General features: G+C 48.8%; 1 protein-coding gene and 1 pseudogene across 1 annotated transcript; both read left to right on the top strand.

The window, feature by feature from the left end:
* Positions 1–7,714: 7,714 nt before the first annotated feature.
* On the top strand, positions 7,715–12,604 carry LOC144249968 (telomeric repeat-binding factor 1-like). Its single transcript, XM_077792207.1, has 4 exons — positions 7,715–7,794; positions 8,659–8,979; positions 11,969–12,047; positions 12,360–12,604. Exons 1-4 carry the CDS (start codon positions 7,715–7,717, stop codon positions 12,534–12,536), a joined length of 657 nt encoding a protein of 218 aa, XP_077648333.1. The 3' UTR covers positions 12,537–12,604.
* Positions 9,189–11,310, top strand: LOC144249989 (C-terminal-binding protein 2 pseudogene; annotated as a pseudogene).
* Positions 12,605–13,222: the final 618 nt, after the last annotated feature.

Below are 13,222 nucleotides of genomic sequence, written 5' to 3'. Positions count from 1 at the left end.
CTTCCCCCTCCCAATACACACCAATCTGCTCCTGCCACCCCTCTTACCCCTCCCACCCCTCCTCCTGCCACCACAGCTCCTCCTCCCTCGCTTCATACAACTCCCTCTTCTCCTGCAGCTAAGGCTCCTCTGCCCACCTCTTCCATTGACACAACCTTTCCCCTCCCCCTCCATCCCTCTCACCCCCCTCCTTCCTCCTCTCCTGAAGCCATGATTACCTCCACCCACTCACCCCTCTTTTCTCCTGTCAGTGTCCACACCCACTCCCACCAGACCCTCTTACCAGATAACCCAAAGTTCCTTTGTCCCTTCAGGGAAGTGGCTCATGCTGAAGGGATTGTCCAAGTACATGTCCCATTCTCACTTCAAGATCTTTCCCAGATTGAAGAGCACCTTGGGTCCTTCTCTGCTGACATTTCTACTTATATTTCAAAATGCCAATACCTCTCCCAGACTTATGATCTTATCTGGCATGACATCTCTGTTGTTCTGTCCTCCATCCTTACCCCCATGAGTGAGCCCGCATCTAGCAGACTCAGTCAACCTATGATATCAGAAAAAAGCTCAAACAAGCTGAGGAGGGCCCTCAGAACCCTATCCAATATCTGGTGAAAATGGCCTTTAAAGTTTATAATGTCCAGGAGGAGTCAGCTGAACTAGCTAGGTAGGCTCAATTACAGAAAAAGGTAACACTTCAAACCCAGGCTTTACCAGAGCCCTGAGGCCTACAGCTCAAGCAAGAGCTCCATGGAGGTTCCATCATTCCTCTACACCAGGTACTTGCTTCAAATGTGGATGCAAAGGTCACTGAATTCACCAATGCCCAAAGCCACACCCTCCTTCCAGGCCATGCCCTATCTGTAAGCACACAGAACATTTGAAGAGTGACTGCCCCATGGTTGGCCCTTCCTTGTTGCCTCTACATCAGAGTATGACCAGCTAGGTGGTATCTTCTCTTAAACTATTGGGGTTCACAGAAGACTGAAGAAGCCCAGACTTGAGGACCTCCATTACACTCACGGAGCCCAGGATAACAGTTCAGGTAGTGGTTAAGTCCACAACCATCCTTGTGGACACAGGGGCTACCTATTCGGTCTTGCCTGCCCACTCTGGGCCTGTGTTTTCTTCCAAGGACTCAGTTATGGAGATTGAAGGCAAACCCTCCTCCCCAAACTGAACTGCTCAGCTGACCTGTGCCCTGAAGGGACACCCATTCACAAACTCTTTTCTAGTCATTCCATCCTGTCCGATTCCTCTCCTAGGCAGAGGTGTTCTCAAATTACTAAGAGCCACGGTCCAAAATACATCCAGAGAATACTACCACCCATGTCCTTCTTCTGCCTCTAATCTTTACCTCTCTAATAACCAGACAGTATCTACTGTGCCATCGTCCCCTGATCTAGTCGATCTCCAGGACTGGGACATCTTCAAGCCGGTCATAGCCTCCCACCACAAGCCAGTACATATTTAGCTGAAACTGCAAACTAAACTTCCTTTATGTCCCCATTTTCCCATCTCCAAAACCTATTCGGAGCAATTTAAACCCATTATAGACTGCTTACTTGCCCAGGGACCCCGCTTTCCTACTGACTCCCCCTGCAACACTCCCATATTGCCAGGATGCAAACCCTCAGGAGCCTATCACTTAGTCCAGAATCTTCGCCTAATGAATGAGACAGTTATTCCCATCCACCTGGTGGTTCCCAACCCTGACACTCTTCTTTCTCATGTCCCCCCTTTGAGCACTCACTTTAGGGTCCTGGATCTTAAAGATGCCTTCTTTATCGTGTCCCTCCATCCTGACTCTTATTAGCTCTTTGCCTTCACATGGGAAGGTATCATCAGCTGACATGGACAGTCCTACCCCAAGGCTTCAGGGATAGTCCCTATCTCTTTGGGCAAGGCTTGGCATGGGATCTAACTGCTTGTGACTTAGGGGGCAGCACACTCTTACAATATGTGAATGACCTTCTATGCGGTTCATCATTCAAGGCTTGTGAACTCACACTGCTCAGCTCCTCAATTTCCTGCGGTCCCTGGACTCTTGGGCCTCTCCAGCCAAAGCCCAGCTTACTACCTCTTCAGTTAACTATTTAGGTGCACTTCTCACTTCAACCTCTAAAAGCCCCACATCAGACAGAATTCAAGCTCTCCATGACCTACAACCACCCAAAACAGTGGAATACATCCTCTCTTTCCGGGGTCTGGCAGACTTTTTCAGGCATTGGGTTCCCCCACTTTGCACTTCTTACCAACCCCTTATACAAGGCCACTAAGGAGACCCCTCATTGGACCCTCACCTCCCCTAAGCTAGTAGCCAATTCCTTTTAAAAGCTCAGGAATGCTCTTACATATTCTTACACACTCTCTCTCTTCCTAACCCTAAACACCCTTTCCACCTCATTATGGATGAAAGACAGGGTATCACCACTGGCCTGCTCGCTCAGCCAACTGCACCCTCCTATAAGCCGATGGGTACCTCTTCAAGCAGCTTCACTCTATGGTTCATGATGACTACCGAGAAATGTTATAAAATTTTATGTTCTCCTGAGAAGTCAACTTAAATATATCTCTAAAAGACAACAAAGAGAGCCTAACTTATTTAAAGTTTAAAAATGTTTTGCCTCTTTCCCTTAAGAGGGAATTAAAGGCTCTCTTACCTTGTCTGTTTCATGTTTCATATATAATGATAAATTACGTTCACTGGTTAATATTAATTTTAAAATTCTGTATAATTTTTTATAAAATAATATTCAAGTAAAAAATTAAGATTAGTTTCAAAATCAAACATCTTGCCTAAGATTGAACAAGTGGCCACCATACCTAAGTTAAAATTCTTTCATATCATTCCAAGTTAAGACAATTATTCAAGTTTATTTAAAATTAAATTCAGAAGATAGGCTTTTGTTATAAAGATTATTCCTAAAGTAAACAAAAACACTATATATAAATAAGTAAATGTTTCAAATTATAAAAATTATATTCCTTAATTTATAACTATTATAAAATAGTAAATAAGTAAATGTTTCAAATTATAAAAATTATATTCCTTAACTTATAACTATTATAAAATTAAATCTTTTACTCTTATTAGTTTTATATTGTATTATCCTTACAAGATTTAAAACTATTATCTCGTAAAGCCTTATGCAAGTACAAATTTTAATGTAACAACTGAAGGTAATTTATAATAATAAGGTGATTACTTATAAGACAAACAAGTTGTAATTCTGTATTTTAGTATCCATACTGGCCCCAGTTCATACTTTTATTGCTTAGCCCAGTAGTAGAGACTAAGGAAAACCATAAGACTCATAAAAACAAACAAAACAACAAAAATCTAGGCCTCCTTTTGCTGTGGTGCCCTCTTTAGTTCGACAGCATGGACTTTAACAATCCTCCCTTGCATCACAGGTCCCTCTTGCTAATTTTCCTGGCCAAATAAAAATATGTATTGTCACTTCTTGCTGTTTAAATACTTGTACAGTGCTGGGCCATTCTCTAAAGCTAATGGTGGTCCAGTTTATATCAACTTTTTCCCTACAATTTTAAAAATAAAAAGGGGGAAACAAAATCCCATATAACCCCCCTAAATCTCACAATTATTTTGAAAAGTTTCAAGATGGTGATATTAAAAGTCTCACTCCTGCTGAGTGACACATGGAGCTTCACTGGGGTGGATGCCCTGGCCAAATTGAGTGCCCTCACAGGTCTTCAAGGGCTACAGCATGCCAGACTCACCATCCTATGGTGGAGGTGATAGGATGCCCAGTGGCCCCATGGAGTGGAGGCAGGGCCAGCTGAGGCACAGCTGAGGGCAGCGGAGGACTGTTGGGATCTAGGCAGTGTCAGTCCTATCCTGGGTAGGGGGGCTGAAGGTGTTAAAGCCCAAGTGTGTTCTTAGCGCTTTCTCGCGCTTCTTGTTTCTCCACGTGGGCTGATGACCATGGCTCCAAAAGCAGAGATCAGATCTGGGAGCCAGTCTGGGCTCCCAGGGCTCCCAGATGGAGTATGGGTGGACATCAAAGTAGAGGTTGGTTTTGAGGCTGTGGTGCTGGTTCCCCCAGGAGAGCTTAAGCCTTTCTGTGTGGGCAGGCTTTGGGGGATGGCAGTAACTGTGGCCACACCAGAGGTTGCTTTCCCTGGGGTGTGCCTTGCATTCTGTCCCTTGGTCCCCATGGTGGTGCTCTGGCTAGGGGCACTGGAGGTGTTCTGTTCTAACTGTGCCCCATGTTGCTGCCGGTTGCTTGGGGTACCTCCTCTTTTGGAGGAGATACACAAGGCCTCAAAAGCTACAATGAGTTCAGGGAGCATGTCATGGCTCCCAGATCCTCTCGATGTCATTGGGACCAAAGGGTAACTAGAGGTATCTTTACTGGCTGTACTGCTTGTCCCGCAAGGTGGGCTCAGGTGTTTCTGGGTGGGCAGGCTTTGAGGAGTGGCAGTCAGGGTAGGAACATGAGTGTTTCCTTGCCCCTTTGTTCCCTTTTCTGTGTGTTTCCCCAGTGCCACGGTGGTACTGTGGCTAGGGGCACTGGAGGTGTTCTGTACCAACTGTGCCCCATGTTGCTGCCTGTTGCTTGGGGTACCTCCTCTTTGGGAGGAGATACACAAGGCCCCAAAAGCTGTAATGAGTTCAGGGAGCAAGTCTTGGCTCCCTGATCCTCTTGATGTCATTTGGACCAAAGAGAAACTAGAGATACCCTTTGTAGTGCTTGTCTCCTGAGGTGAGTTTTGGTGTTTCTGGGTGAGCAGGCTTTGAGGGATGGCACTCAGGGTAGAAATTCTACTGTTTCCTTGCCCCTTTTTGACCTCTTTTGTGTTTTTCCTGGGTGCCATGGTGGTACTCTGGCTAGGGGCACTGGAGGTTTTCCGTTCCAACCTTGCCCCATGTTGCTGCCTGTTGCTTGGGGATTCTCCTCTTTGGGAGGAGCTACACCAGGCCCCAAAGGCTGACATCATTTCAGGGAGCAAGTCTGGGCTCTCTGATCTCCTTGATGTCACAGGGGCCATAGGGAGACTAGAGATGCCCTTTTCAGTGGTAGTACTTGTCCCCTGAGGTGAGCATAGGTGTTTCTGGGTGGGCAGGCTTTGAGGGATGGCACTCGGGGTAGGAACTCCACTCTTTCCTTGCTCTTTTTTACCCTCTTTTGTGTGCCCTCTGGGTGCCATGGTGGTGCTCTGGCTAGGGGCACTGGAGAGGTTCGGTTGCAAACTTGCCCCATGTTACTGCCTGGTGCTTGGGGTTTCTCCTCTTTGGGAGGAGCTACACCAGGCCCCAAAGGCTGACATGAGGTCAGAAAGCAAGTCTGGGCTCTCTGATCTCCTTGATGTCCCAGGGACTGAAGACAAACTATAGGTACCCTTTTCAGTGGGAGTGCTTGTCCCCTGAGGTAAGCTTTGATGTTTCTGGGTGGGCAGGCTTTGAGGAATGGCACTCGGGGTAGGAACTCCACTCTTTCCTTGCCCTTTTTTACCGTTTTGTGTATGTTCTGGGTGCCATGGTGGTGCTCTGGCTAGGGTCACTGGAGGTGTTCTGTTCCAACACTGCTCCTTGTTGCTGCCTGGTGCTTGGGGTTTCTCCTCTTTGGGAGGAGCTACACCAGGCCCCAAAGGCTGACATGAGGTCAGAAAGCAAGTCTGGGCTCTCTGATCTCCTTGATGTCCCAGGGACTGCAGGGCAACTAGAGATACCCTTTGTAGTGCTTGTCCTTTGAGGTGAGCTTTGGTGTTTCTGGATGGGCAGGCTTTGAGGATTGGCACTCGGGGTAGGAACTCCACTCTTTCCTTGCCCTTTTTTACCCTCTTTTGGGTGTTTTCTGGGTGCCATGGTGGTGCTCTGGCTAGGGGCACTGGAGGTGTCATTTCCCAAACTTGCCCCATGGTGCTCTCTAGTTTTGGGGGTTTCTCTACTTTCTGAGCCTGATATTTGCTTGCGTGATGTCCGACCCAAGGACAAGTCTCTCCTCCCATCTGCCTTTGAGGTCACTGAATGTGTCTGGGTGCTGCCACGAGGACCCACAGTGGAGTTTCTATGCTTGTCAGACCCAAGGGCTGAGTAGTTTAGGCTGCCCACGGTTGTTGGGCCCACAGTCAAGGGTGGCATCGGAGCTGCCCCTGGACCTGGAGCTCCTACATGTCCATGCTGACGACAGCTGACAAAGCTAGGGGCTCCAGGCTTCATCCCACCAGGAACCCCAGAACTGGGAGGGACGGTGGCTCCAGGGGTGAGAGGCTGCTTCCCCTGCAGAATGTGTCCTCGCACCCTTGGAGCTGGAGCGCTGGAGCTTGCTGCAGGTGAGGGCCTGTGAGTACAGTAGGGCTTTGGGCCCTGGTGAGAGCGCCGGAAGCTCCTACCCAAGGTGGAGGGAGGCCCCAGATGTGGGGGCTGTGGAGGCAGAGTGGCGTTGAAGGGTATGACCCCAAAGGGGGCCACTGGCTGTGCAGCCAAGCCTGCCAATGTGCTGAGAGAGGGCCTGGGAGGAAGGGCCAAAGCAGCAATTGGCAGGCTGGGGGAGAGCAGTCCTGTGAGATTGGTGATGGGAGGATGGCTCTGGGAAGAGACAGCAGAGCTGACCCACACTGGGGTGTGGGCCACCATGGTTGTGCTGCTGGGGGGATGGGGAAAGGTCTGGCTGAGGCCCACTGATGCCAGAGGCCTGGCCCCTCCCGGTGGAGAGGGGACCCCCCCATGGGCTTGTGGGGCCATGGCACAGCTGTTCCCAATGGCCTGGGTCTCACCCATCAGAAGACCGTTGATGCGCTGCAGAGCTTTCTTCTTCTCCCTGTCTAGGTCCTCAGCCGTCACTGCACAGGCCAGTAACAGAGGTGGTGGCAGCTTCAGAGGTTCCCCTCGACGGCATTGCAGGAGAGGAAACTTGCGTTTCCGTGGCCTACTGGTGTCTCCCGTGGGTGAGGACTTCTTCTTGGGAAATGGGTGTCCCGCCCTGCCTTCTGCCACCTTCTCACCCTGGGCCTTCTTTGGGGGAATCCCTGGGGATGAAGAACATCCCAGGGGCGGCTCCCCGTTGGATGGGTCTGGAGCCCTCCTCTTCAGGGCTTGGAGACCTTGCGTGGAGCTGTAGGAGCTGCTGATGGGGTTTCTTTTGGGGCAGGAGCTCATGCAGATGGCCCGGGAGCTCTCAGCTCTGTCTCGGGAGCTCTCAGCTCTGTCTCGGGAGCTCTGGGTGCAGAGGTTACTCCACAGAGGCCCAGGCCTGGGCACAAAGGCAGCCACACAGCTATGGGTCCCCAGGGGCCTAAAAACAGATGCTCTTCCAGTGACCTGAGGGCGCCCCCTCTGATGGTCTCTGTCTACAGGGTGCTCTGCTTGCTCAGCCACCACTTGGCCACTGTCTCCAGGGGCTGTGATCACAGTCCTCCCTGGGCAGGGTTCTTGGGCTGCTGGAAGCTGGCAAGGAGCCACTTCCTGCCCCTGCACCCTACAAGGCGGCTGTCTGAGTCTGCGGCATGGGATGCAGGAATTCATGAAAGCTGCAGTTGACAGCAGCGTCCTCCTCAGGAGACCTGGCATGTGGAGGGAGGAGGCAATAGCCAAGTCTCCCAGAAAAGATCGCAGGGTCCGCAGGACCCTGGAAAAGCACCGAGCAGGCACATTGCGCAACCGCTGAGGAGCAGTTGCAGGATGGCTGCAAGATGACCTGCGAGTGCTGCCACCAGCCCAGGAAGCCCTTAGCAGCCAACCAGTATAGGGATGTCGTCGGCGCGGCCCATGACCCGGCTCCTGGTGGGACCCTTCTGGCATGTCTCTGCCTCTCAGCGCTGGGGGCAGCGGTGAGGGACAATACTTGCTGTGAGAAGTCTCCACGGCAGTCTCAGCGAAGGCGCTAGTGGGTAATTGTAGCGTTGATCTCAAGAAGGCCTTCTTCCGTTGCTCACGCAGCTTCAGGCGAAATGGCTGTCAGACCTGTTGCCAGGACGCAGCTCAGGAAGGAGTGAGTGGAGAACACGCGAGCAAGTGAGGAAAACCGTTAATACTGGACAAGAGGCAGGCTTGCGCCAGGAACGGACGCGCGCGTGCAAATTCCGCGTGCATGCAAATTCCGCGTGCATGCAAATTCCGCGTGCATGTGCAAAGTCTGCATGCACGTGCAAAGTCCACGTCCTTGCACCAGATGCGGAAGAAATAGGCACGTGCTGATGGGCTGAACTCCAATGGACGTGGGGGCAGTCAGAGGGCTGAGAAGGCTCTTGCTGCGGGTTGAGGGTAGCTCTTGGGGCGTGGAGCACTTGCGGACTAGGGTGATGAGCAGGTGTTTGGCTGGCAGTACCTGCACAGGGACAGGTCGGTGCCTCTTCAGGAGTGCTCTTCTCTGAAAAGGCGGGAAGTGCCATGGCCCCAATAGAAGCGCCCCCCATACCTCCAAGCTTGAAGCAGGGGGTAGCCTCCCTGGGCCTCTGAAGGGGAAAGCAATGTCATTAGATAGGCGGTGCACCAGTAGGTGAGCAAGTGGTGGTGGCATCTCCAGGATCTCGCTTGCTGAGGCTGGGAAGGACACCTTGTCCTCCCTTGAAGGTGTGAGCCAGTGTTTGTATCTAGCCTTGCTCTGGTGAGGGTGGGCGGGACTTAGTTTGACAGCCAGGAGCTCTTGCAATGGCAGGAATCCCTCAGCCCATGCCCCGCCCCTGAGCTGTCAGAGGACTTCCACCGGCCCGCGACAGCGCCGAAGCCATAATTCATGGATTATCCAGTCTTACAACTTCTCAATTGAAAACTGTAGACATATGTCCGTTTTTGACAAGAATTGCAGCAGGAAAATCCCTTGACGCACCATTTGAAAATGATGAGCGAATTACACCCTTGGAATCAGCCCTGATGATTTGGGCTTCAATTGAAAAAGAACATGACAAACTTCATGAAGAAATGGAGAATTTAATTAAAATTCAGGCTATAGCTGTTTGTATGGAAAATGGCAGTTTTAAGGAAGCAAAAGAAGTCTTTGAAAGAATATTTGGATTTTAAGGTGGCTCGGGAGAGGCCCAGAGGAGCCGGAGGCGGCCCGAGGAGCGAGGGACAGAGCCGGGAGCCATGCCGCGCTGAGGGGGGGCAGCACAGCCACCGCCACCGCCACCGCCGCAGGGTGGGGTGGGAGGGGCGGGAGCGCCGCCGCCGCCGCCGCCGCCGCCGCCGCCTCCCGGGTGGGCGCCCTTCGCGGTGGACGCCAGCGGCCCTGGACGAGGGTTTCACCACCTTAAATGGTTTTGAGCCAATGAAGCTGTATCCCCTTAAGAAGACGGACAGCCCGTCGCGTGAACTGTAGAATTTGCAGACAGATTGATATTGGGTGCATAGTGGCGTAATGCGCGCAGACTCCTGCGAGTTCCCCTAAGTTCTTAGAGGACCGCTTTGCCTTTTGACTCAGAGTTGCAAAGTTCGATAAAGAATGGCCCTTGTGGATAAGCACAAAGTGAAGCGGCAGCGATTGGACAGGATTTGTGAAGGTATCCGCCCCCAGATCATGAACGGCCCCCTGCACCCCCGCCCCTTGGTGGCACTGCTGGACGGCAGAGACTGCACTGTGGAGATGCCCATCCTGAAGGACCTGGCCACTGTGGCCTTCTGCGATGCACAGTCCACTCAGGAGATCCACGAGAAGGTGTTAAATGAGGCCGTGGGCGCCATGATGTACCACACCATCACCCTCACCAGGGAAGACCTGGAGAAGTTCAAGGCCCTGCGGGTGATCGTGCGGATCGGCAGTGGCTATGACAACGTGGACATCAAGGCTGCCGGCGAGCTTGGGATCGCCGTGTGCAACATCCCGTCTGCAGCTGTGGAAGAGACGGCCGATTCCACCATCTGCCATATCCTCAACCTGTACCGCCGCAACACGTGGCTGTACCAGGCCCTGCGGGAAGGCACACGGGTACAGAGAGTGGAACAGATCCGCGAGGTGGCCTCAGGAGCGGCAGGAATCCGTGGGGAGACACTGGGCCTCATTGGCTTCGGTCGCACGGGGCAGGCGGTTGCTGTTCGAGCCAAGGCCTTTGGATTCAGCGTCATATTTTATGACCCCTACTTGCAGGATGGGATCGAGCGGTCCCTGGGCGTGCAGAGGGTCTACACCCTACAGGACTTGCTGTATCAGAGCGACTGTGTCTCCTTGCACTGCAATCTCAATGAACATAACCACCACCTCATCAATGACTTTACTATAAAGCAGATGAGGCAAGGGGCATTCCTTGTTAATGCAGCCCGCGGTGGCCTGGTGGACGAGAAGGCCTTGGCGCAGGCCCTTAAGGAGGGCAGGATACGAGGGGCAGCCCTTGATGTGCATGAATCGGAGCACTTTAGCTTTGCTCAGGGTCCTTTGAAAGATGCACCAAATCTCATCTGTACCCCCCACACGGCCTGGTATAGTGAACAAGCATCACTTGAGATGAGAGAGGCAGCTGCCACAGAGATCCGCCGAGCAATCACAGGTCGCATCCCAGAAAGCTTAAGAAACTGTGTCAACAAGGAATTCTTTGTCACATCAGCTCCTTGGTCAGTAATAGACCAGCAAGCAATTCATCCTGAGCTCAATGGTGCCACATACAGGTATGCGCCGGGCATAGTAGGCGTGTCTCCGGGAGGACTTCCTGCAGCCATGGAAGGGATCATCCCTGGAGGCATCCCGGTGACTCACAACCTCCCCACAGTGGCACACCCTTCCCAAGCTCCCTCTCCCAACCAGCCTACAAAACATGGGGACAATCGAGAGCACCCCAACGAGCAATAGCAGAGAATGCTGAAAGGTAATCATTCAGATAAACTTGGGACCAAGAGACAGTGAAAATGGATGAACTAAAAGAGAAGGAATTTGACAGTCTTTTTAACTGACCCTGGACATATGCATCGTTGGTGTTGCAGTGTTAAAAGCTACAAGAGCTAGAAAACTGAAGATGTCGTCTGCTTCCGGAAGCGCTGAAAGAATAGGACGTGATTTATTAACGACCAACTTCTGTTATTGTGTGTTAAGTTTTCCATCTGTGCATCAAATCACAAAGAATAAATAGAGCTTTTTCCTTTATCAGTTCCTTGGGCACAGCAGGTCCTGAGCACCTTGCTCTAGAATGTTGCATCAAGAGTTCCAAACATCAAAATAAAAAAATATTAAGAGGAAATCCCCATCTTATGACTCTAGTCCCTTTGGTCTACAGGGGCTTGTTACCTCTTTTTGCTAATAGGAAGACAAAATTGCTACAAAATGGGGAAAAAACTGTTTGCCTGTGTTAGACACCTGCACCCATAGGATTGAAGACAGTACAGGCTCCTGTACAGAAGTGTCTCCCTCACAGCTGAACTGCATACCGAGCAGGCAAGTTGGTTGTAAGTTCAGTTGTACCCTCTGATGATGCAAAAAAGAAAAAAGAAAAAAGTATTAAGTTTCACAAGTTGTTTATACTCAAATATATTTTCTCAGTTTCAGATCCTCAGCTATTTTATTGAGTGGAAAGTCTTGAACTGCTAAGGGTTCAAGAATAATGTTGCATTTCCTTATGTCTCAGGAAACACTTTTTATGGTAACTTGTCAGATTGTCTATGAACAAACCCACTTTTTTAGACATTGATAAATTCTTTTCTTCACGTGATATTTTATACAAGAACACTTCAGATGTGTTATTAGATGTGACTGATTTTAACAAATCCTATTAGATTTGTATCAACTAGTTACATGTTCTATTCATAGTCTTTTGTGAATCATTGCCTTTTTGTTTAAAAAGATGGCCTATTTTGAGCCTTTGTATAGGTACATTCCTGTTTTTGTGACAAAGAAAAACTTTAACCTGTCCCAAAAGGAAAAATGGCTATCAGAAGTATGTTTTGTTTTAGTGTGAGTTACCGTTACTGTACTTGTTTATTGTAAAAGGTGGACATTTAGCGTTCAGTGCAGTTTTCAATAAAAAGTAATTAAAATTTCTGCTAAAAAAAAAGAATATTTGACGCAAACTCTCACACGTTCAGCTACAACCACATGATGAAGAAAATTAAGAGTTATGTGAATTATGTGCTTAATGAAAAATCATCAACTTTTCTAATGAAGGCAGCAGCAAAAGTAGTGGAAAGTGAAAAATCGAGAAAAATAACTTCTCAAGATAAACTTAATGGTAATGATATTGAAATGCAAACTGAAGTCAATTTGGATAAAGTAAAAAGGTCTCACAAGAATCTCTTCATATCCAAATTGAAACATGGAAGCTGGCAGCAAAACTTTAATGAGAAAGAGGAGAGAGTAGGAACTCTTCAAAGTGGAAAGGAAAAAGAAGAAAACAGAAGAGTCACTGAAAGCAAGAGAGTATATGTTTCAAACAAACAACCCCAAACTCCTAAAAAACAGCGACCTAGGAAAAAACAGGCATGGCTTTGGGAAGAAGACAAGAATTTGAGATCTGGTGTGAGGAAGTATGGAGAGGGAAACTGGTCTAAAATACTATCACATTATAAATTCAACAACCGAACAAGTGTCATGTTAAAAGACAGATGGAGGACTATGAAGAAACTAAAATTGATTTGCTCAGACAGTGAAAACTGAATGTATTTGTTGAAGCTTGATAAAGGACAGTTAAATATTTTGATAACTACATTTTGTTTGAAACTTATTGGTCGTTGATGTATATCAAAATTTTTGTTTAAAGCATTATTTTTAGTTTAGCAAAGATTTGTGCTATAGAGTAAAATTATATGCCTCATTTTGTTCTTCAAAATTTTTTAATTTTAGTGTAAATATGTTAACTCCAACCAAATTCAGTACTCCATCCCCAAATCTCGTTCCAGTAAAAAAATGAAACCTGACGAGGAAAAAAGCAGTTTTTTTATTTACCTATTTTGTGTCTATAAGGTACCTTCAGCCTCCTAAGACACAGCATGAAAATGAATTTTCTCACTAAGTGAACAGTAATAGTCCTTTTATATGAAACTTGATCTATGGCCTTAATATTCTACTTAATTACTAAAGCATTTGTTAATAGAGTGATAAATAAAGCTGTTTTTGTTTTCTTTTTGAGACTAAGGATTGAATCCAGGGGCAGTTAACTGTCAAGACACATCCCCAGCTCCCTTCCACCTTTTTTTTTTTTAACTTTTGATATAAGGTCTTGATAAGTTGATCAGAGCCTTGCTAAATCTCTGAGGCTGGCTTTGAACTTGCAATTCTCATGCCTCAGCCTTCTGAGTGGCTGAAATTACAGGCATGTGCCACCACACCGAGCTAAATAAAGC

This window comes from Urocitellus parryii, chromosome 13 (genome assembly GCF_045843805.1).
Source record: "Urocitellus parryii isolate mUroPar1 chromosome 13, mUroPar1.hap1, whole genome shotgun sequence".
Lineage (NCBI taxonomy): Eukaryota > Metazoa > Chordata > Mammalia > Rodentia > Sciuridae > Urocitellus > Urocitellus parryii.
Note: the sequence above shows the minus strand (reverse complement) of the source record. Positions and strands in the feature narration are given on the sequence as shown.